This window comes from Meriones unguiculatus, chromosome X (genome assembly GCF_030254825.1).
Source record: "Meriones unguiculatus strain TT.TT164.6M chromosome X, Bangor_MerUng_6.1, whole genome shotgun sequence".
Lineage (NCBI taxonomy): Eukaryota > Metazoa > Chordata > Mammalia > Rodentia > Muridae > Meriones > Meriones unguiculatus.
This window is the reverse complement of record NC_083369.1, coordinates 19,543,174-19,568,247: the sequence shown is the minus strand read 5'-3', so window position 1 is coordinate 19,568,247 and position 25,074 is coordinate 19,543,174. Positions and strand designations below refer to the sequence as shown.

The 25,074-nt window shown below is 38.5% G+C and overlaps 2 protein-coding genes across 6 annotated transcripts in view; both read left to right on the top strand.

The window, feature by feature from the left end:
- The window catches only part of Arhgef9 (Cdc42 guanine nucleotide exchange factor 9), a 156,039-nt gene that overhangs the window by 15,045 nt on the left and 115,920 nt on the right, over window positions 1-25,074 (top strand). Inside the window, exon 1 of one of the 5 annotated variants that reach the window (XM_021661660.2) lies at window positions 17,714-17,852. The exons of 2 other annotated variants lie outside the window; for them this stretch is intronic. Coding sequence is in view for 2 of the 3 variants with exons in the window: in XM_021661659.2 (XP_021517334.1) it covers window positions 17,851-17,859 (9 nt within the window). In the remaining variant the exon portion in view is untranslated. Of the gene's footprint in view, window positions 1-17,713; window positions 17,864-25,074 lie in introns of those variants that run through there. 2 more of the 5 variants (XM_021661659.2, XM_021661658.2) reach the window with 2 other exon arrangements.
- LOC132650083 (uncharacterized) lies at window positions 17,034-17,674 on the top strand. The gene has a single exon (XM_060375145.1). The coding sequence runs from the start codon at window positions 17,495-17,497 to the stop codon at window positions 17,672-17,674; it is 180 nt and encodes a 59-aa protein (XP_060231128.1). The 5' UTR covers window positions 17,034-17,494.

Below are 25,074 nucleotides of genomic sequence, written 5' to 3'. Positions count from 1 at the left end.
GTTATCTGTATGAGGAACACTTATAATTCCTGATAGGTCACAGGGGACACACATTTTGGTGGACAGAGTGGGCTATTTTCTACTTTTGTGAATTCAAATCTTAGAAGAACAGGCTTAACATTTCTCATCTTTGAATGTGAAGAGAGCAAGTTGTAATTAATTTATAAGAAATCGTCTTTCTTCCTTCATACAAACGCTTCCTGGATTCTCTGTTTGAAGAGAGCCCAAGAAGGCTCGGGTTTTTGTCGCACTGATGAAACTGAGTAATACAATGTGGGTGTTACAGAACATGACTAGTTCTGTGAATGACTAAGCTATTAATTAACTAATAGAACACAAATGCATGAAGCTGTCTCTGAAAGGTCCTATTGGCTTGATGGTGATAACCTATTAAAGTACTTGCCTGTTACACCAAACAGTGACATTTGAGCTGATTCAGCTGTGTAGGGATTTGAGGAAAAAAAAAAACCATCTTGACACATTTGGATTGTAAGAAAAAACAAGAGAGATGTTGAGGTTTGTGCGCTGAGAGAAAACAGTGAGAATAGCGTATGCAAAGGTCTTCTGGTTGATACAGTGTGACATGCTTTGGAAAGACCATTGTGACGAGAATCCAGGGCAAGAGGGAGGTGAGTAGAAAGATAAGAAAGCAACTGGGCATGTATCATCTCACATAGGACTGTGTAAGCTGGCAGAAGGTGTAGATTGGCTGTACTTGAAGGCAGTGTGGAGTAAATGTCCAATAGTGAGGGCTACAGAACTGGAGTGCCTGGATTCACATTCTAACTCAATCACTTCGTAGCTAAGTGACCTTTCTCATATAACCTACTATTTCTTTACTTTGGTATTGTCCATAGGGTTACTGCACAAATTAAGTGAATTAATGTATTCCAGAGTGTGCTTAATGGTACTGGGCATGTAACAAACACAATGTTTGTTTAATGCAATACAGAGTATTTAAATGTTACTTGGAGCTATTTTATGATTGGAGAAGACTTCTACAGGCTATACACAGAATGAACTGAAGAGGTAAAAGTGGAGAAGCAAAGCTCATTTGAAAGACTGATGCCGAAGTAGTGGAGCTGAATAAAAGATATATTGATATTATTTTCAAAGATGGAATCAAAGGAGCTTTCTACTAGATTAACTAAGAGCTGCAGGACAAGATAAAAATATTATTGGAGTTAGAATTTCTGGTTCTCCCACTGACCAGCTGTGTAATTTGGAGCAATCATTTAAATCTTTTAATGTTTCAGTTTTCTTATTAGCTAAGGCTACTCTGGAGACGAGAGGCACAAGGGATGGTGAGAAAGAGAGATTTAGTTTAAGAAATTGGTTCATATAATCATGGACCTTGAAGTCCAAATCTGTGAAGTAGCAAGGCTGAAAATTTAGAAAAAAAAAAAAAAAAAAAACACTTTCAGCAAAATGTTTGGAATACTGTTTGGCCAATTATCCCGGGACCACTGTTCTAAGTTGTAAAAGCTCATGTTAGAACGTCTAAAGTTGGAGCTGAGATGTTTGGTGTCTGCTTTTTTAATATGGAACCGAATAAATTTCTTTCCTGACTTTTCGCTATCAGTGTTTTCTATTGTGAGTAGCTACAGTTAATTTGTTTCAAAACCCCTCCAGAGTCAGGCCTGTGGTACAGGACTTTCATAATGACCATTTCAGAGTTTGTGAGATGCATCTCTCTGTCTTTCTCTGGCTCTGTGTGTGTATGTGTATGTGTGCATATATGTATGTATGTAAAGGCAATCTTCTGGGTGTGCACATGTGTATTTGTATGTGCATGTACATATATAAAGGCAATATTAGCCATGGCGGAGCAACTTTTAACTTCTGTGTAAGCAGACATGTTGTATATGTTTATATAAGAAGGATGAGTGAGATGATAAAAGGACAAATCTTAGGATACCTGTAGTCGCCAAGCCTGGAATTGGCCCAATGAAGGGCAAAGGGATTTGCAGGATTTTTTTTTTTTTCCATAGCTGAAATGTTACTGAACCAGACAGGCAGTAAGGCGAGGGCAATAGGCCAAGAGAGGAAGCTTCAGAAATTCTTTCCAGGAAAATTTCTTAAGACCTCCAAGATTCAGTTTATCTATATGCAAGAGGTTTTTCTCTGTTCCTTCACCACAACTCCCCTAAATGGAAAAATTCATCTATTTATATAATCAGTAATATTTATTGAGCATCTGCTATGTAGCAGGCACTACAGTGAATAAAACAGACAAAAACGTTATAAAGTAAAAATAAAACAAATTAAAAATTATGTGAGTTTTAAGAACTAAGGAGTAAAAAATAGAACAGGGCAAAATATAAAAAGTTTGTGTGTGGGTAGTTACATTTTTAGGTTCCTATTTATTGCTGCACTTCTCTCATAAGATTGCCACACACTGGTACCCAATAAAAGGTCATAGTTTCTAGGAAGATGCAAAATTCTTTTAAAAATATTTTATGTATTTATCATCAATTCATTTATTTATTTGTATGTGTATGTACATATATCTGTGCTCATACCATGATATCTGTGTGGTGGTCAGAAGATAACTTGCAGAAGTCAGTTTTCTTCTATCATAGTTGCATCCGGGGGATCCAAGTCAGTTTGTTGGTGTTGGCATCAAGTAATTTTACATACTGAAGCATCTTGCAGGACCACAATATTCCATTTGAATATAAGGTGCAGCTAGTTATTCTTGGGGGATAGTTTTCTTTAGATCTTTATTTGCTATTCCTTTTTTCTGCTATATAAATCACCAGGTTGGCTACTTTTGTGTCATTGTGACAAAATCCTTGACAGAAATAATTTAAGGGAGGAAAGATTTCTTTTGTCTCAGGGTTTTAGAGTGTATGGTCCTCTAGCTCCATTGATTCTGGGATCTTGATGCAGAATACAATGGTATCAGGAATATGAGTGAGAGAAGGATGCTTATCTACAGCTGACAAAAAAGCAGAACAAAATGTGTAGGTTTGAATGACCTTCAAAAGCATGCCTTTAGCTCGCTCCCACCTCATAGAGATTCTAGCAACTCCCAAAATTGTGCTACCAGCTGGGGACCAAGCATTCAACATGGTGAGCTTGTTGGGAACATTTTATATTGAAATCATGAGAAGCACCATTTTTTTGGGGGGGGTCTGGAGGGTAGAAACTTTGGTTCTATGTTTGACTTTTATATTGCAGACTTTTCAAATCCCAAAATGTATAGAATTATATGGATTCCAAAGCATGTTTCCTAGAACTGTCTATTCTGACTCTAATTTGTTGTTCTTTCCAATTTCATAAAGCAGTGGGAAGGAATAAATTATATTATTACTTATAATATTCTTATTATATTCCTATTTATTATGAGAATGACTCCTCAGGCTACCGTGAGGTGCAAAGCAGAAATGTATATGCAAGGGCCTTATATGTGAAATTGTAAAAACTGGTTGCTAGGAGATAGATGGTCCTAATAAGTGACGTTTTTTTCTCTTTTGAATCAGGTGTATGTGAAACTTTTATACTTGTGCAATTTCTATTCTCTCTTTTTTTTTTTTTTTTTTGTAAGCAGGTAAAGGAAGCTGGGGTAGCATTGAACCTAAGCAACTCTGAGAAATAGGAATAGTTTCAAGAAAACACTTTATATCATCTGTTGGTGGAATGGCTGTCACTGTTGTATAAATCCTCTTGTTTACTCTGCCTTTGGAAGACAACTGATAGTCGCTCCCTGAGCTTATATAGTTGACTCATTGCCTATCATGTGTCTCTTACTGTTAACCTCATTCCTAACGCTGGAGGTTGGAGTGAAGAACCTTGAGCAACCGGAATCTTCATTTAGCACAAAGCCCTGCTCTTCTACCATGGCAACATTTCACATCCTAACTGAAAATCTTTTATTCCATAGAGCATGTTTAAATCCATTGTGTCATTATCTCTTTGGCAGGTATTATTTGGGTCTTCTATTCATAGACGAGGAAACTGAAGTTCAGAGAATATATTATTTGCTTGAAGTTAAGGGCAGAGATTGCATTCAAATCCTTAAATAATATTATTTACTAGCATTTACTAGACTTTTATATGTCAGACATTTCTTTTAAGTATTTCACATCACATGTGTACCATCACTAAACTGTGACAACTATAATAATCTCCCTGCTTTGCAGATGAGACCTAAAAGTGACTGTAGCTATGTTGCTTTGTTAGAATGAAGCTCAGCTATTATACTATTCTCTCTATTTAAAAGATGATCAAAATAAGAGCCAAGGACACTAATTCGCTTGCTTAAAGGTTGGATAGTTAGCAGTAAATAGAAGAAATAAGGTCAAATTTCAAAAGATTTGCTCTAGAGGTCAATGTTTTCTCCTCTAATGCTACTCATCTAACTTTTGTGAGAGTCTCTCACTGAACCTGGAGATGCCACATTCATGAATACTAGTTGGCAAACAAGCCTCCTGGGTTCTCCTGTCTCTGCCTCCCCAGTAGTAGATTAGCACATCCACACTGCTACATCCAGCATTTTATATAAGTGCTGGGTCCTTATTCCTTGATGACAAGCATTTTACCAACTGAGCCATCTCCCTAGATAGACCTAATGTTTGTATTCTTAACAATGAATATATACTCCTTCTAAGTCTAGGGTTTTCCCTATCTTGGCTAAGTGAATTATTGAGATAGAGAAACTGAGAGGGGGCACTTAAGGAGCTGAGTAGGCTACTCAGCAAATTTAATAAGTTTTATATTTATTTTTTGACTAAATGATATATTTACATGGTCAAACAAAATCAAACTATAAAAATGAATAAAGTCATCAGCTTTTTATGTATCTTTCTAAAATATTTAAATGTAGATGTAAGCAGAGTAAGTGTATTCCCTCTCTTTTTTGTCCAAAAGATCACATATCAAAATGCTATTTTGTATCATGCTGCTTTAACGTACTAAATCTTTGTGATCTCTTCTTGTCAGTCTACAGAGAGCTTCAGCAGTTTTAGCTGGGAGCTCATGTAAACATCTTTTTACCGAGTTTTGGTGGTATCCAGCCTTCTTTTGACAGTTCCACTCAGGATGTCATTGCAAAATTGTCTTCGGCTTCTTTGAGCTATATAAATTTTCATACCCAATTTCTTAGCTTCCCTCACACATAATCCTGCTCCTGAAAAATCTCTCCAGCTGAACTAATTGTCTCCTTCATACCCTAATTTCAGCTTACTTACATAATATGCCTAGCTAACTACTTATTTATGCAATTATTTCAAAACATTTTATTAATTCTTTGAGAATTTCATACAACTTATTTCGATCATATTTCTCCTTTTTTATGTAATTCTTGCTTAGTATCTCTTATAAGGAAAATTCTAAGCTTAATTTGATGGTGAGTGTTAAGTGTCCTGAATGTCTATCTAGTGACTTAGAGTTGAAGTGAAGTCTGCAAAACCAAGCATGAAAATTAAAGTGTGGTAGCTTGCCAAATGAATCATGAGAACCAAGAATGGAACTATCTAGGAGCTTAGGTTCCAAAACTAAACACTTGATCTTGATATTGACAGGTGCATTCATTGTCCATCTCAGTCTTGAACTGATACAAATATGGTTTTGGCTGCCCCCAGAAAGATAATAATCCTAGAGGGAACTGCTGTCCTCCCTCTGCAAGGCCTTTTGGATCTTTACTATTCTTTTCTAACAAGTCTTCTCTGTACCCTGAGTAGAGACAGATGGCCTGGCCTACAAGCTTGTTTGAAATAGAACTGAAATTGGCCAAAAATAAATGTGAAATAGGATTGAAATAAATCTAAGCAAAGGAACAGGAGGAAATTGCTGTTCATATGTATTTATTCAGATGCTTATTCACGCTGGCTGGCCACAGGAGGGCGGTAGAGGAAGTATTTCCTTAAGAAAGACCTCCTAGTGGCCACCAGGGAACAAAAAACTGCCATTTTTACTGTAGGCTGGATCTTTTATTTCCTTGTGCAGTTCTTACTCTCCCAGGTTATTAAAGGGGATGGACATGGCTGTGAAGCAAAGGCTGGTATTCACAGACTGCAGATGAGAATGCTTTCTATGATGGAGTTCCTTTATATCCTACTTTGAATCAAGAGTCCTGTGATTTTTCCTTTATCCATTTAGTCATTTGTTCATTTAGTTATTCAGTCATTAAACCTGTTATTTGTTGCATGCTAAAGCATTGTTTTAGGTGCTGGAAGTAGAGCAGTTAAGAGAATAGTCTCTGCCTTAATGGAGCTTACATTTTGTAAAAGGAAAAACAATAAATCGGTAAGCAAAGAATTGTGTAATAATTCAGGTCATGACAAGGTTTTTAAGAGAAGAGCAAGCTAAAGAGTTAGGAGGTGGCCTACAATGTTAGAGAAAGTGGTCGGTATAGGAGAATTTTGAGGAGGAAAAAGAGCTAAACTTGTAGATAGCCAGGGGAAATGTGTTCATAGAGAGACTGATTCATTACCCGTTTTTGGTTTCTCTTTAAAAGTCTACCCACCACGATCTAATTATAGACAATCTATTTATTTAACTTAGGCTAATAATTCATTATTTTATGTTCAGGGAACCACCTTGAGATCAAGGCCATCCCTATTCCACCTTCAGCCAAATTTTTGAGGAATTTAAAACAATCAGTGCTTTATTTTTTATTTTTTGGTTTAGTTTTTTTTTTTTTTTTTTTTTTTTTTGAGACAGGGTTTCTCTGTGTAGCCTTGGCTGTACTGGACTCACTTGTGTAGACCAGGCTGGCCTCAAAACCACATTGATCCACCTGCCTCTGCCTCCCGGGGTGCTGGGATCACAGGTGTGGGCCACTGAGCCTGGTTGACCAGTGCTTTAAACTACAACTGAAAAGGTGGTTTTTGAGAAATAAGGAAGTTAAGAAACAGGTCTGAAGTTACACATCTACAAAAAACAAAGGTTGAACTTGTATGTGAAAGCTTTACATTTCTTAAATCTTCATTTTGCAATGAGTTACTCAAAGTACTGTAGATGTGCCTTTGAACATCAACCATTTTAGTGAATTCTTTCTAATGAAGAATAAACAGGATGATAAGTGTTTAGAGCAAGAATGGTGATAGTCCTACTCTGTTCCCCGTTGGCACTTCCACCTTGATACTTAAAATTTTCTGAAGGATGTAGAGTGAAAGGCAGCGAGCCTTGAAAGAAAATGGCCATGTTGGGGGCTAGAGAGATAGCTTGGTGATTAAGAACACGTGTTGTTCTTACAAAGGATGGAGTTAGGTTCCCAGCAGCTACCCTGAGTTGCTCAAAATCCCATATAATTCGAGCCCCAGGGGATATGATATGTTCTGGCTCTACAGGTACCTGTACTCATGCAGACAAATCTGCATATAGATAAAGATAAAACACAGTAAAAAAAAAAAAGAAAGAAATGTTATATTTATCTTTATAGAAAGTGTTGGGGAAAGTGTTTGGGGGAGTTTGGAGTTTGGTTTCCTATTAGATAACTTAAAACAGTTGAGAGAGCTATTGACCTGAAATGTATTACAGTTAACAGAGAAGAAGGGTAGGCTTTGCAAACCAATTTCAGTTCAAATCCTCCTATTTCTATATCTACAGATATGGTTGTGGGCAAATTATTTAAGCACTCCGCTGTAATTTCCTCCTCTTTAAAATAACGATCACAATTGCCTCTTCTGAGACTTCTGGGGATAATTCAGTAAAAATATGTTGCGCAGTAAATCCCACCACTCACTGTCTATCGTTAACAATTTGATTAATTATTTGATTGATGATTTGGAGCACATAACATATAGCATTGAAATTGTGTACATCATTTGTTGCCTTCTTCGTTAGGATGCAAGCTCTCTGAAAACCTTGTTAACTGTCAGAATATGTGCTTATTGAATTGGGCTTATTTTAGAGTAGTGTGGATATCTGTGCTGAATAATTAAACAGGTGTTTCTGTTCACCAGAAGTGGCTTCTCTTAAACAGAATGGACAGACATAAAAGTACAAGATCATCTGGTAATATAAATAAAAGTAACATAAGTAACACAAATAAACAAGTGAGATTCAGTATCTGTAGACTGATTGTGAAAAGCAACAGGAATTAATGAGTAGTTTGGGTTGGGGGTTAAATGACAAGTGAGTGGGTAGTGTGGGAGGGGTCAAATAAATGTGAACATTGTCTTAACAGTACTTCCTGGAAGAAGTGGAACTTCTGGATCTGTTTGAAACATGATAAACAAAAACCAACCAGGAATTGGCCTTTATCTTCCAGAAGAAAGGTTTTATGCCTAGAAATCTTTTGGATCTAGGAGAGTAGAACAGTGAAAAACAAGTAATGGATTGAGTATGCATCTGATCACTGCAGTAGCAGGCAAGGGATTCACTATTTAGACCAGAATAAGAAGAAGAACTTATTAATTACACTGCAAGAATGTTTCAGCTTTATAGTGACAGGCTGCTGGGTGGGGATGGAGGACTTTGAGTTGTGTGGGATGTTATCTCTAATTGGGAGAAGTGCAGTTTCTTGGTTTGTAATTTGAGTTGTGCAAATGACTGTCTGGATTGACCAGTGTACAGTTCTGAGAAACTAGAGTGATCTGTATGGTAAGTGATTTCCAGTTGTGCAGTTCCTGCTGTGAAAATCAGGGTTATATAGATAAAATCTTTTCTGATTGATCACTATTCAGTCCAGGTCAAAGGGTGCTGGAATGCAGCTCTGTGGTATCAAGTTACAGTTTTCTTGAACCATGCTTGTGAAAATTCCTAATGGGGACCAACTCCATTTTCTGGTCTGTTTTTAATGACCTTCTCTCTACAATGCTCAGGTCAGAACTTTGAAACAGACTATCCCTATGACCCAGGAGATACTTTATCATGTAAAAGAACAGGTCTGGGAACCATATTGTTTAGATTTGTATTTGTATTTAACTAATTGCTAGCAATGCAATTTTGGACAAGTTATTTGAATCATTTTGTCTCAGCTCTCACTTGGCTAGACTATGTATAATATTAGATATTTCATAAGATTCTGAGAATTTAAATAGTTAGCACATTGAAAGAGGTCAGAATAGTAAGTAACTGGCACACAGTAAGTACTTTATAAGTGTTAGCAGTTATCATTTTCTATGGAACTAAATATAGTGTCCTAAGAAATAGTGTGAATTTGGAATATTTATATTCCACATCCTCTCATGAATGAATAGCTTCTCATCAGTAGCCATGGAAGTAGTGAAAACATCTGTCTCAAAGTGATAGCTACGAAGCGAGAATTATCTAAAGATTTAGGGGCTATCTCTGGAGGGAAGAATTTTCTAATCATTGTGGGTATTGGAGTTCAAAGTAGGTAACCAAGATATTGCAGAAACCAAGAGAGTCCCAGAAACGTTCATATCAATGGCTGAAAGGGTGGATCAGGGTGGAAAATACTGTTGTTTAAAACCAGAGGAGTTTTTTGTTTTACATTTTAAGTACAAGTTACCTACATGTTTATGGTTCACACTAAGAGAACTGAGATCAAATAACATGATGAGAGTATGGAATCTTCCCCAAGATTTTGATGCTCAAAGTACAAGAATTTTTGTTTCTACTCTGCCAATAGTTAGTTGTGTAATCTTGACCAGATTCCTTTTCCATATCTGAGAACCTGATAAATGAAACGTTTGATTTTCTCTATGATCCTACAAGGCCTTGCCTCTCTGATTGGAAGATAGGACTCTTGGTCTGGGTACTGGAGTATGAAAGCAACATTCCTATTTGTTTATTTGTTTGTTTGTTTATTACAGTTTATTCACTTTGTATCCCCACTGCAGCCCCCTCCCTTGTCTCCTCCCAGTTCCATCCACCTTCCCTCTTCTACCCCTCCCCCAGTTCCCTGATAGGGGAGGACCTCCTCCCCTCTATCTGACCTTAGCCTATCAGGTCTCATCATGGCTGGATGTATCATCTTTCTCTGTGGCCTGGCAAGGCTGCACCCTCCAGAGGGAGGTGATCAAAGAGTTGGCCACTGAATTCATGTCAGAGACAGCCCCTGATCCCCTTACTAGGAAACCCACTTGGAAATTGAGCAACTTATTGGTTTCCTCTGAGCAGGGGTTCTACGTCCTTCCCATGCATGTTCCTTGGTTGGAGTATCTGTCTCTGCAGGGGCCCCTGAGCCCAAGTTTTTTTTGTTTTATTTTTTGTTTTGTTTTTTTTTTTTTTTTGGCTTTGATGGCCTCCTTTTGGATGTTCTGTCATCTTCTGATCTTTCTATCTCCCTCTTCTTCCATAATGTTTCCTGCACTCTGCCCAAAGTTTGGCCATGAGTCTTAATATCTCCTTCGATACCCTGAATGGGCAGTGTCTTTCAGAGGTGCCCTGTGGAAGACTCCTGTCCAGTTCCTTGTCTTCTCCTACTTCCAGTGTCTATCCTGTTTGCCATTCTGAGTGAGGTTTCAGCCTCTTCCCTAGTGTCTTCCTTGTTGTTTAGCTTCTTTAGGACAATAGATTTTAGAATGTTTATCCTATTATATGGCTGATATCCACTTATAAGTGAGTATATACAGTATGTATCTTTCTGCTTCAGGGTTACGAAGGTAACATTCTTGCATTTGACAAATGATTATGAAGTAGTTGATAGATATTAGACACTTTGATGAACATGGGGGAAGAAGGCATGGTCTAGGAAGCCTAGATTGGAGGAGATGTCATCTGGACTGAGCTTTGAAGTACGGAATGGGAAGATGGCAACAATTGACCTAGGCTGTGAAGCCAGAAAATCTGGTAGAGTACCAGAGCATCTGTAGGTTCTGTGTAGCTACAGAATAGAAAATGGAAGTGCACGGGTAAAAGCTAAGAGTAAAAAGACCAAAGAATACCATGTGGGCAGGACATTGTATGTCATGCTATAGAAATTACGGTTAAGAACAGTGGGGAACCACTAAAGACATGAGAACCAAGGAGTTACATAAGTTGAGCCTTAGCTGGAAGAAATAAAGCATGTTAGTTGTCAGCCAAAAGTGTCTTCATATAGAAAAACAAAGGCATACAAAATTGGTGGATGGGATGGAAAGGCAAGGTTTGGTCTGATCTTTAAAGATTGACTCCCAGAACCTTATCAGAGTAGTTCTTATCTCTGCCACAAGGGGGTAGGTGCTGCATCAAGGATTCTTAGAGTGTTCTTCTTAATTTGCTTTGGTAGGGAGGGGGGCGGGGGGGACTTGCCAGGTCACAGACGAAGAGGATACAGCAGGTCCTAATGAGACTCGATAGGCTGGGGTCAGAGGGTAGGGGAGGAAGGCTTCCCTTTTCTGAGGAATAGGGGAGGGGAAGAGGGGGGAAGAGGAAGGGAGGGTGGGACCAGGAGGAGACGAGGGAGGGGGCTACAGTCAGGACATAAAATGAATAAATGATAAAAAATAAATTTAAATAAAAATATCTTGGTTTTATAACACTGCAGAGGGAGGAGTGGAGGGAAAGGCTTGGAGTGAAGTCTTTTAACACTTTGAATAAATTTAGAGTTTATATTAAAAAAAAAAGAAACTGCCATTGCTCTGACTATTGAGTAGTATCTCATTATATCTTTTAGATAAAGTAAAATGGTCCATTCTCCGGTTCACAGAAAGTACAGAGATAATCACCATACACTAGAATTCATGGTAACAAACTGACAAAATCCCCCAGTGTCATCATGGTTTTTAAGAACAGAAGCATTGATGATATGGCCTTCTGCCTCACCATCTCCTGTTATTACATCCACATACTGGCTACAATGGAGTCTTGGAAATGACAAGTTTTTGAGTAATTTTTGTTTCTTTGTTTTATTTGCTTGATTGGTTGGTTGGTTTTAGATTTTCAGCTATACACAAAATGATATGGGTCTTTAGCATATAATCCACATTATCTATTAGGGCCAGAGAGTAGAGGCAGCGCTGAGAAGGCAGAGTAGCACAAGGGACTGATAATGAATGGTAATAGACAAGAGGTAAAGAAGAACCAATTAAAGGTAATGGCAACAGGAAGCAAAAGAGACAAAAGTAAATAAAAATAAATTAAGGGTGAAGGGAAATTAATGGGCTTTGGACGCTGTTTAGTTTTTGGAGACATGAAGGAGAGACAGGACTTAAGGTTTGTTTCTGTCTTTTTTGATGTGTAAACGCCATTCTCAAGAGTCAAGGGGTTCACGAGGAAGAATAGTGTTTTCAGATTTGGGAAATGAATTTACTTCTAGAGTTATTAACATTGAGGTGCCTGTGAGACAGAAGTACACAATCAGAAAGCAGTCAGACCCGTCTCTGGACATCAAGAGAGCTCCTTGAGTATAAACAGCAGAGAAAGAAGTTCCCTATTTTCAATCAAGTGCCTCTTTGTTGGTTTTATTTTCCACTTCTGCCCAGCAAACTTGTTCCCAGCAAACTTGTTGAAATGAGGTATATGAGTGTGTAATATAGGTGGTAATTCAAGCTGCAGGAGTAAATGAGCTTATTCTGGGGAAGTGTAGAAGTGAGAACATAAAAGGACTGAAATTTAAAAAAAAAAAAAAGGATTTTAAGAAACCATGACATTAATGACTAAATGAAGAAAACCCGGGTAAGAATTGAAGACAAGCCATGCAGATGGTATACTTAAGGCAATAGGACATTTCAGGAAAGAGAGGAAGCCATAGGAGAAAGACAGGGATGAAACTTTGGCACTAACTTGTTTCTATGGGAAGCTAGGGTAAAGCTACGTTATCATAGGTTGAAGGGTCAAAGAAAACAAGGATGTTGTATTAATTTTCTGCTGCTGTGACAAACACCATGACTAAAAACAACTTAGATGATGAACAGATATATTTCATCTTACATTTCCAGGTCACAGTCGGTCTTTGACAGAAGTCACACAGAAACTCAAGGCAGGAACCAGGAGCTAGAAATCATGGAGGCATGCCACTTGCTGGCTTGCTCAATGGCTCATGATCAGTTAGCTTTCTTATAACAGCCTAGGTCCACCTGCCTGGTGATGGAATTGCCCACCGTATCCTAGGCTCTCCTACATCAATTAGCAATCAAGAAAATGTCCCACAGACATGTCCACAGGCAAATCTGATCAGGCAATTCTTCAACTGAGGTTTCTAATTCCTGGCGATTCTTTTTGTGGCAAATTGAAAAGAAAAACTAACCAGCAAGCAGAAATAGAGCTAGAGAAGGTTAAACATTTTAGGGAAAGATTCTAGTTGCATGGAATATATCAGCTATGAGAGTCAGTACCTGTATCAATATCATCTTTAAGTGTAGATTTCAAGCTGGGTGTGGTGATGTGGCACTTTAATCCTAGCACTAGCAGTCGGGGGAAGGAGGATCTCTGGGACAGTGAGAGCAACTTAATAGAGAAATCCTGCCTCTGAAAAAAATAGATGGTTAGATAGATGATGGATAGGTAGGTAGGTAGGTTGGTAGATAGATAGATAGATAGATAGATAGATAGATAGATAGATAGATAGATTTTTAAGGGGAAGGAAAAGATAGATAAAGTAGATTTCAAATTGTTTTGGTGATTATTTGTCAAAAAAGTGCATTCCACATTAAAGAGTTGTGGGACTGTAATGGCCCAGAGTTATGGAGGAAGGGTTGAGGAAGTGTTAATCCCGGATGCCTCAAACATGCAGATGGTAGGAGTTGTCTATCTCCCCCCTTCCAGGCTGCTCCTACAAATCTAATTCCCCCACCATTAACCCTACTAAGAACTGACTACCCTGACAATCATCAGGTTTCATTCATTGTTTGATCATATAAGGCCCCCTAACTACCCTACAGTCACTGAGTATGCAGACAAAACATCTTCTAACACCCCTGCCCTGGCCACATGTACCCCTGTACATGGCCACAAAAACCTTACCCCAGAGACCCTGGCCACCTCCCAGGGGGCATAAGAACCCTCTTCCCTCTCCCCAAATAAACAGCCCAGCAAAGGGTCTGGCTACCATGAGACAGAAGCAGACATGGTGCTGAACAAAGTAATAATCATGTTTTTATATAACTGAAATAGATACTTTATGGGTTAGCATTTACATTAAATATGTGCATGTTTCAGATAAACGGAATGATACAAAACCTTGTGTACTCCTCTATGGAACAATAATTTTTAATTTAAAAAATTTTTTAAATATTAGTTACAGTTTATTAACTCTGTATCCCAGTTGTATTCCACTCCCTCATTCCCTCCCAATCCCACCCTCCCCATATTTATTTTTGTGGTTGAATATTCAATTGAATGAATATACCCCATTTAACAGTGGGTGGCTACTTAATTTTTTTCATGTTTTGGCTATTATGAATAAGTTGCTATGGATGTTTATGTATGAGTTTGTATGTGGGCTTGTTTTCTTTTCTCTTACATACATATCTAAGAGTAGAGGTTTTTTTTTATCAAATTGTTCCTCTATTTTTAACTTTTTGAGTAACTTTTAGACTGTCTCACATACTGGCTGTATCATTTTACATTCTTTTCAGCTACATGAAGGTTCCTATTTTTGGTACTTCTGGGATCAAACCCAGGGTCTCCTGCATTCCAGGCAAGCACTTTACCAACTCAGCTCTACCCCTAAGCTCGCTCATTATCTGGCTTGTTGTTTGAAACTGTTCTACTGAGTGTAAATTTTGTATCTCATTACAAAAAAAAAAGATGTAATGAATATCCTGTATTTGCATTTCCTACACATTTCTCTGATAGCTATCCATGTTGAGTATCTTCATGTAATGCTATTCAGATCTTGTAATGAATTTTAAATAGGCTTATATTTCTTTTTAATAATTTATTACATTTTATTTATTTTTAATTTATTGGAGGGATATGGGAAGGTCAGAGGACACTTGTGGGATTTTGTTCATTTCTTTAAATACATGGGCTCCAGGGATCAAGTACAGTCTATCAGGATATCTGCTGAGCCTCCAAGCTGGCTCATAGTTCTCTTAAAAAAAATGTTATTATTGTGTGAATACATGTGCGGTAGCATGCATATGGAGAGCAGAGAACAATTTTGTGGACTTGGTTCTTGTCTCTTATCTTTTCATGGGCTCTTGGGATAAAACTTGTCAGGCATTTCCCTCTGAGCCATCTCACCAACCCTTGTATTGTATTTCTTTTTGTGAATTGCAAGAACTCTTTATTTATTCTAGATACAAGTCTACAGTCAGATTCTTTTTGTAAGAATTTCTCCCCTTTTTCAAAGGGAGGGGGGGGTTCCACACATGTGATAGCATTCTTTGAAGCAGTTGAATTTAACTAATTTCTCCTTGGTGTTTTTGCCACCCTTAGGAAACCATATCCATAATCACAAAGGCTTATTACCCTTAGTCCTCATATTGTATTAGTCACTATTATATCTAAACATTTAATAGTAATTCTTCAAAATCATTAGGTATTTGATTTATGTTCAGATTTCTTGTTGTTTCACGTGTCATAAATGAACATGTATCTGCATGTGCCCAGATTCTATATCAAGCAACTGAGTTGTTTGTGAGGAGATCAATTTATTTGCGATACACTGGATTATTGATCTTGAAGCTTTTCACAGTCTACATTTTATAATCAGAATTCTTATACTGTAGTAACCTTCCCCCCTTTGGTCCTCTTCGTGTTTGGTAATTGATAATGGACCTAAATGTTTGATGTGATTCAGGCTTTTTGTTGCTGTTTTGTCAAAAATCATTCACAAGTGATTGTTCTATGGGCCAAATTTGTCAAGTGTGGTCTCACTTGGCGTTTATTCTATCCCAGAGAACCTGAGACTATTTTCTTTATGACTTACACTTATTCAGAATTTCTAATAATTTAATTAAGATAATGACTGTGTCTCAAAGACTTCTAAAGAATAGCAAACAAGTCCCATTCCACTTAGAGTCCACAATATGCTAACAGTTCTAAAATTTAGTTTGTTATACCTCTCTCTGATTCAGTGTTTTCTCTCCACTGCCGTCTACCTTATTCATATGGTTATAGGAATCTAAGAACAGGAAAGGGTCTGAGAGATTATTTGCGTAAGATTATTTTGCCTTCTCTTGAGAGCCCAGGAATTTGTAGAAACTACATGTATTTTTCTGCAGTTGGAGTTCTGAGATTTCACTTTATTTTTTGAGAAGTTTAAGTCCTCATGCAACAGAAAGGAGATGGAAGCCCAGAGGAGGTAAATGAATTGTCTGAAAGTTGCACAACCAGAAAGAACTAGGAGTAATTTGAACCCTTTTGGTCCCTACTTCAGGACATTTTTCCTCTAAAGCTGTAAACACTGAACAGAGGAATGCTTACAAGCAGATTGCAAGTTCTTTAAAAGTTTATATAAGGCAGATATTTAACCCAGAGTTGGCTTTCTTTTTTCGTATTCAGAAGGCTGGGATAGTGCATGTTAACTGTAATGTGAATAAGCCGTAATTAGGGAAGGACGGGAAAACTAGAGCATTGCGTTATGGATAAGTTGGTGCCCCTATGGTTGTGTCCGCAGCACTGATTTGTGAGATTTTGTTGCTGATTTTGCGTGGTCTGCAAGTTTAGGCAGTGGTCAAAGACACGTTCGCTTCCTATTGGCCTAGGTTCCAGAGGGGTTGTCAAGTTATATACCTCCTTCTACCTTCCTGCATTTCCTATTCCTTCTCTCCATTCTTTATCCTGCCTTTTCCCTTTTCTTTCTCATCTTCATCATATCCTCGATTTATTCTTTCCATGCTGTCTTTCCTTCTCTTTCTCCTTTCCATAAACTCTCTCTGTCCTCCTCCTTCTTTATCATGCCTGTTCCCCTTCATTCGATCCTGTTTGCTTCCTGCCCTCTTCCTCAGTCTTTTCCCTATCCTCCAGTCTCTTACCCTTCCCTTCCCCCCCATAAGCTTCTCACCCCTACGTAAAAACTGGCTTTTGGTGGCTCCCGAGGAGAGAGAGCGGACTCGGAGCTTTGGGTGTTCCGATTGGCTGTCGTTGCTAGCACAACAGCTCAAGTCACGCCTCGGTGCCCTGAATGCACAGCTGCAGCGTCTGCTATTGGCTTGTTCTCCTGTCAGCGTCTCTGTCAGAGACTCACGCTGGCACCCCCAGTCTCTACGTGAATAAAAAAGCAACCTACCAGCTGAGGTGGGGGTGGGGAGAGGAGAGGGAGAGGGCCAGCTAGGAAAGGCTAGGAAGAGTGGCTGGTAGCCTGGAATCCCTTGAAGAGAGCTAGCAGAGGAAGCATCTTCGAAGCTAATGAACTAGAAAGAGTAGGGGAGACTGAGACTGACCGGTAGCCAGCTAGGCAGACGGACGCATGCCCAGACAGACAGAAGGCTCTGGAGAACCTATAGGTTCTTTTTCCCTTCTTTTTTTTTGAAAAGCAAGATTTTGATTTTTCAGTGGCGCCCAAGAGAGAATGCTGGACTCTGCTACCTTCAGCTCAAGCTAAGATTTCTCAGCTAGGGAAGAAAGATCAGCCCAGTCCTGAGAGGGGGAGGGAAGCAAAAGCCCCTGCCTCCAACCCCCTTCCCTCCCCCGGACCAAAGTAGGGGGACAAACCCAGACCTTCCCTAACCATCTGACTTCCTCCTTTCCTTTTTAGCATGGTGGCTGTATGGACAGTCTGACAGAACAGAGATTGACATCTCCCAATCTGCCGGCCCCCCACCTGGAACACTACAGTGTTCTGCATTGCACCATGACCCTGGATGTGCAAACTGTAGTCGTTTTTGCCGTTATTGTAGTCCTCCTGCTTGTCAATGTCATACTCATGTTTTTCTTGGGAACGCGCTGAATGGAGTCCAGCCACCTGAGCTGTTGCGAACTCTCACTTTGATTTCATCCCAAGAGACTCCGAGGGGGGAAAATCAAGAGAGACAGTCTGAGACAGGGAAAGAGAGGGAAAGAAAGAACAAGCTTTCTTACTCAGGGGGGAAAACGTTTTGAGCTTCAACATGGCCTCGCTGTGATATGTATGACGTTGGTATATTATCTCTTCCTAAATCTTTTGTCATGTCTTGTCTTTTAAATGTGCCTGTGAGCGTAGTTGCTTATTGCTTGAGTAAAATTGTTGATAAGGAATTGTTTTCTATTTAAGTGTGCATGTTTGTATGCATTCTCTATGTGACGTTTGTGGGGCAAGCTGTGTCCTGTTAAGGTGGCTTCGCTGTTTGTGATGTCTCGTTAATTCATTCTCTAAAAACTACCTTTAAACTCCATTATGGAATTTTAATCAAAATTTCTCTCTTGCTTTGAGAATAATGCATTTGGATTTGTTTGGGGCTGGGGTTGCAGAAAGGTATTTGTGTAGGAGCATGATGAATTTTTGGCATTTCGTCAAAGTCTTGCACTGGTTGTTTAAAGGAAGGCAAACCTATGCAAGAACTGGGTTTATGGAAAATAGTCTGTAAATGAGGCGCAAAAATTTGGGAACCGACACAGTGGGGTGCCCGGAATTGGCACTCAGTAACTCTGACCTTTGAATTTCAATTTTGCTGTTCAGGGTTTTCAATTTCTGATTTGGAAAGCTGCCATCATTAAAACATTTGTTAAAGCAGTAAGTGTCATTTTCTTTGCAATCATGGAGTAGAACAAAAGTATTCTTTTGTATTTTGAATTAGCAAGAGAGGATTTTGACAAGATGTTTTGAGCTCCTTTTCCCAGATATTATACCCTTGATTTGAGTTTGAATTTTTTTTTTTCTATTTCTTAGCGAGAAAACAAAATCCAGCCTTTTCTCTAGTTTGGGAATAATAGTTAATTTCATTTGCAGTGGTGTTTGTGAACTACTTCAAATAGAAGTTGACAGTACTGATGAGATTTATTTTCTTATTTGTTGCTTAAGAACAGAGGTCTCTGAAACATGCATGTAACTGTAAGTATGTAATGTACTTAATTAAGAGTTTGAACACAAAAAAAGACGTAATGGGATGAGAGCTGGGGAAACATGAGCTAGACATTGTTGCAGTTTGTGAAATGTCTGTATTATATAGCCATGGTGGTACTTGCTGCTATTACTATTATTATTTTTATATTTCTGTTTTTGCTGAGATACTTCTTGGCAAGACTAGTAAAAAGTCGTTTCTAGTACCAGTGAGTACATATTTCTTTCTTTTTTTGTTTTTGTTTTTTTTTTGTTTTTTTTTTTTTGTTTTTTTTTCTTCTTTGCTGATGCAGGCAGATATTCCTCATTCTGTTGCTTACCTGACTTGAAACGGTGCCATTTCTGGCTCATACAGCAGTGAATCATGCCACATACACGCCCACACACATGCTTCTAGCTATACTCATGTGGGCGGCTGCTCATGTGTGATGTGCAAATCAGCTAGCATTATGCTGTCAATTTTCAGGTCTTGTTCAGTCTCTTTGAAAATGGTTATTGAGGGGGCCTTGAAATAGTCCTGATAGACCGAGAGAACATTATTTAATGGCATAAAGTTGAGGTTTTGAACTTTAAAGTGTGCTCTAGGTGACTCTGTGGGTGAGAAGCTGAACGTTCGTTTGTTCGTTCGTTCCCTTCCTTCCTCCTTCCCTGTCTCCCTCCCTCCTTCCTTCCTTCCTTGGTACCAAGGTAGAAGCATGATCTGAGAAGCTTGCTGGTAGTGATTTCACATTTATCACCCTTTAGTCTCTTTGTGAGGGTCCTTTGGGTAGAACTAAGAACCTTTCTGAAATGAGACTCTAGTACAATTACATATATGTTTATATACATATGTATATTACCTGCTTGCTTCAGAAAAATATTTAAAGTCAGCTTGCATATCATTTTTCAGACGCTGTTGGAGAGTAGGGAAAGGCTCAGTGCTGAGTAGCTACAGATTTAACTTTTCTCTATTCACTGGTTGTTTAATGGTGTTTTTTTTTTTTTTTTTTTTCCTTCAGTGTGTTTGGGATTCCCAATAATATTGACAGTTGGAAATCTTTGGACTAGGTGACTTCCAGGTTATTGCATTCTGTGATTTGGGATACCCATAAGGACCTGAAGTCAGAGGGAATGGATTGGAATGACAAATGAAAAAGAAGATGAATTATTAACCAAAGGGACTGGAGGGGGGACGTTATATATTTTGTGACATATCTTGTTGCTGGTATCTGCAGAATAATTGTTTGGTTTTTGTTGTTGTTTTGCTTAAGGGATTTTGTTTTTTTGTCTAGCTACCTGGTCAAGAAATGAGAACTCCAACATTAGAATGCATTTGACTTTTGATTTATTTTACACTAAAGGGGAAAAGGAATATCTATAGCTAGTTTTTTTGACCCAGAATTTTTTTTTTTTTTTATGATTTAAGTAATGCCATGAAATGCCTGACAAGCCCTTGAAAGAAAGCCTTTGGGAATGTATGTGGGTAGGGTGGTGCCACTCTATTTGTGGATCTATATGCATATTCGTGTGTGTGTGTGTGTGTGTGTGTGTGTGTGTGTGTTGGTTGTAAATACTCCCTGAGTGTGGATGGAGAGTGTGTGGTGTAGGAATCTGTGAAGGAAGCATCAAGTCCCACAGTTCTGAATAGCTTTGTCTAGCGTTAAATGAATGTCACCTATGTTCATCACCTAAATCCTTTCAGGTTAGAGTAGAGAGGTGGTTTGAATGAGTCCTGCCATCAGCGACTGAAGCAATAAGATGTTACTAGTGAGATAACAAACCACTTCAGAGCAGCCTGAAGTGAGTTTAGGTAGCAGACAACAAGGGGGTCTAGTATGACTTTAGTTGAGTGAATCCTAAAGCCTTCATAGTTCTTTAAATATGTGAATGCATGCAGCAAGAGAAGAAAATGAGAAATGTAGGTCATAGGAGTAAAACTCTATGCAATTAACTTATCTTTTTTCTGCTCTTTTCTGCCTTTTTCGTAACTATGCTTTTCCTCTTTTTTTTTTTTTTGGTCTCATCTGTCACTCTAAGTGCTTGAGATTTAAGAAAAGAGGGTGGAGCTTTTTCACTCTGATTTGCTTCAACTTTTTCTTCTAAAGCTGTTTATTTCCCATCCTTACACTATTATCCTTTTGAGTAGAGGATAAGCTAGGAGTGTGCTAAATCCAAGCTAAAGGATTTTGGCCCTCAGCTCCCCACCCAGGAATTTAATAAAATGCTTTATACTGGTATCCTAGTAACCCATGAATCACCCCACAACCACTGAGCTTCAGAACCCACTCTTTAAAGGAACAGGCACCATGGTCTCTGTTCAGCAGAAACTGTAAGCCAGCAAAACTGGAAGAAATGCTCCTGAGAAAAGAACAAGAAAAAAAAAAAACCCAGTCTTCATTGCCTGAAAATGCCTACAAAATATATTCACTGTAGGCGTGGAGAGCCCAGCATAGGATATCCATAGAGACTGTTTATTAGAAAATGACTTGGGAGTTCAACTCTCTCTTTAGTCACTACCCTTATTTTTAAGATTAACTGAGCCAGTTCACTGCCTGCCTTTTGTATAGGAAATCTGAAGGTTCTGAAGGAAATATTTTACCCCAAATTTTGGCTTCAGGAAGTGAGACAGTGAAGTGATAGTCTGGCAGGAACAAACTGACCAGCATATTTCATTCATTAAGACAAGTCTCACCTGTCAGAACCTGCAATAATCTGCTACTGTAGTTGGCTGGAATTTTGCTTGTAGCTCAGGGAAGCTTGCCAGCCCAGCTGGAGTGAAGGGCAGGTATGTGTGTGTGTGTGTGTGTGTGTTTTCCTATGTTTCAGTAGTTTCTGACAGCGAAATGGAGCAAATTAGGAAAGTCACTTTGACTTTTGATTTGCTGAACAGGGCTTGGCGCCTGGTTTAGTTTACTTGTGTGTGATTTGGTGTGTGTGTGTGTGTGTGTGTGTGTGTGTAGAGAGAGAGAGAGAGAGAGAGAGAGAGAGAGAGAGAGAGAGAGAGAGAGGTGGGGAGAGAGCACGCTTCCACAGAGCGGAGGGATGTGTGTGTGTGTGTGTGTGAGAGAGAGAGAGAGAGAGAGAGAGAGAGAGAGAGAGAGAGAGAGAGAGAGAGGTGGGGAGAGAGCACGCTTCCATAGAGCGGAGGGATGTGTGTGTGTGTGTGTGTGTGTGAGAGAGAGAGAGAGAGAGAGAGAGAGAGAGAGAGAGAGAGAGAGAGAGAGAGAGAGATGGGGAAAGAGCACGCTTCCACAGAGCGGAGGGATCCCAATAAACCTGTGAGTGAAGCGCCCTACTCTGTTGTGAGGCCTAGATTTAGAGTGACTGACTGTACAGAGGAAACACTCTGATAGTTGCAGCAACAGTGCGAAATATGCCCTCTTTAGCCTGTTTGCTACCATTGCATCTGATCCCATGGTGTGCAAAGCGATAACTGAGCCTTTGCTCCCAAAATACCTCTTGCAAAGCATCTGGGTACAGCTCTAGTAGCTTTCTCATAAGAAGTGTAATGAAGGAAGCAAATCTTAGACTTCCTAGCCCTTATTTACAGCTTTGCAACTTCTCTAGGCTGTGTCTCTGGCTTTCCAAGAATCCCTTATTAAAGCTTAGTCCTTCCAATATGTGCCCAGAGTGTCTCTTTCTGTCCCCATGGATCTAGCACTCTAGAACATTTAATTCATTATGCTTTGCCCTGGCACCAAAGTACAACGTGGAAAAACTAGAAAGGAGAAAGGCCTCCAGGAAAGAAGTTGTTAATGGCTATGTCAGTAACACTTTGTCAATATATGGGCCTATAGAGCTTGCAAAGTGATTTTACATCTTTTCTAATTTTACATCATAATAGCCATTTGAAATGGGTAGGGATGCTCGCTGTTCCCAGATTTACAACTGAGAAGAGTAAAGGTGAGAACTGTTGGTGTGTATGCCTGTCTAACAGTGATGTAGAAGCAACAGAGCTGATCTTTTCCAGTTAGTGTGAAGCTGAAAGGGGTCACATGAGGAAGGAGGTGTGTATGAGTCACTCCTGAAGTCACATTGCTTCTTTAGATTTTCATGCTTACATTTTTAGTGCTTTTTAATGCTTAGCAGTTTTGAAAAAAAATTTAGTTCATAAAATATCTTCAACAATCATCAAACAGTTCTGTTTAGTCAGTCTTATGAAAAGAAAATGTCAGCATTTTCAATCTTCAAGGTAAAAGCCAGTGTGAATTGCTGAAACCTAAAATACATTTTTTGGGGGGTGTACTAAGTCTTCATGCAGTCGTCCTTTTGGAGGCACATCTACTTTTATGTATTAATTTTAAAATGTGCTGCCCAAGATTGAGTAGCTTGTCCACTGTATACCATACCCCTTTGATCCCACGTACTGTACCAAAAAGTAGAACTAAGAACAACAAAAACAACAAAATAGTGTTACTCCAAACTGATTATGCTGCTCCACCTAGCAACCTAACTAATATCAAATATACAGGGACTCTTAGATCTGTCTGTGAAATGGCTGGTTGAATTTAAATTTAAATCATCTTCAAGATGATTCAAATATCCAGCATGTCCTATTGTGTTTGGTACAGTCCCCTCTTGAAATTGGTCTTTTTACCATATTTTGTTTTTATTAATCTATTCTCTTAACTGTTTATGAGTTTTACTTTTTTTCATCCTGTGCAAGAAATTCAGTTTTTTTCTAGCGCTGTATAATTTATATTTTATTTTGTTTATGTATTGTTTTAGACTTTTGAGGTTTTTAAGTTTGTTCTTCATGTCAAACAAAAAAGCACTGTCTAGTACTACACTATTTGGAATTTGTAAAAGTATCACACAAGTTGATTCAAAGGATGTTCTGTATGATGAGATTAATGTTACTCAATTTGATATCTTAATATCCTTTTGAAATTGGAGTCTGTTAATTATTCTGTGTATCTGGTCAACTATTGCTGATTTCATCTCTCAGTGCCAATATCTCTGTCCTATCACTGTGTTGATGAGGATAACATTGCATGAGATTTGTCGTATCCTTTATGGGCATCAAGATACACCCCATCCATAGCTATTGTCTGTCAAACTAGTGCTCCCATGAGAAAAAAAAAAGTTACATGGCATTTTACTTGTAGTAAGTGATATTGCAGGCTCCACAGTGCCCTGCAATTTTTTTGTTTTCAGTATCCACAAACAAAGTGTTTTCTCATGGGGTTTAGAATTTAGCTGAAGGTCAGTCTTACGATTGCAATTTTCCTTTTGGGGAATGCAGGACATCATGGATAAAACAGAGTATATTTTATTTTCAGAGTTCTGAAAACTGCATGATTTCCTTGTTGCTTTGCCAAATTGTTTCCACTAATCCAGTGGTTCTTTGCCTTGTTATATGTTGGAATCACCAGGGGGAATTAACAAGACTAACAATTTCTAGAGTCTCTCTTTTTGAGTATGTTATAGTGGGTCTTTGACATCAATATTTTTCTAAAAGCAACCTGAGGATAGGAATGTGTGACCAGGGTTAAAAATGACTGCTGTGGAATAGTTCAGAGGAAGTATTAGCTTGGCCTGAGTGTACTTTATTAGACAAATGAATGGGAAAGATCTGCAAATTCAATCAATTCAGGAGGCAAAGCTTCTGGTATAGTTCAGTGGTACAGCTCAATATGTGTAAGTCTCTGGGTTCTTTTCACTAGAATACTAGTGGAAAAACCATAGAGTAGAGTACTAGAGTAAAAACAATGAAGTACAAAGAACATTCATAGGGTATAAAACTTTTATATAAGGGTCTTGAACAACATAAGATTTTGGTATTTGAACGGAGTCTAGGAACCAATATCTCAAATTCCAGGGGACAACTGTAATCAGTTTGATGGTTTGAATCTTTCAGGAAAAAAATTAAATTCCTGTTTATTTGCAGTATTGATACATATTCTCCTAGTTTCCTATGACTATAAATAAATTATTTTTACCTTCTGAAGTTTGTTTTCCTCATCTTCAAAGTAAGGGTAAGTTGGTTTCATTGGATAAGATGGTTTCAGAAATTTCTTCCAGCTCAAATGATTAATGCTCACTCTCCAATTAATATTATTTAACTGCTATAGGCAATACAAAGATTCATTTCATCAGATTTAGAATTATAGGGTGGTTATGGAGACAGTAATTAGGTTTTTCTATAGCAGGTGAAACATCGGTTGCATTCTCTGAGCCAGCAACTGGCTGTTAAGAAATAAAGGAATCCCTTAGTGACTTGAGTAGTAGTAGTACACCAGTTTGGGATTCAGGTTGTTTAAAAAAAAATGCTGTCTGGGTAGTTGAACTAGTTGTCTTCTATAAATACAGAAACAGTCTCATAGATAATG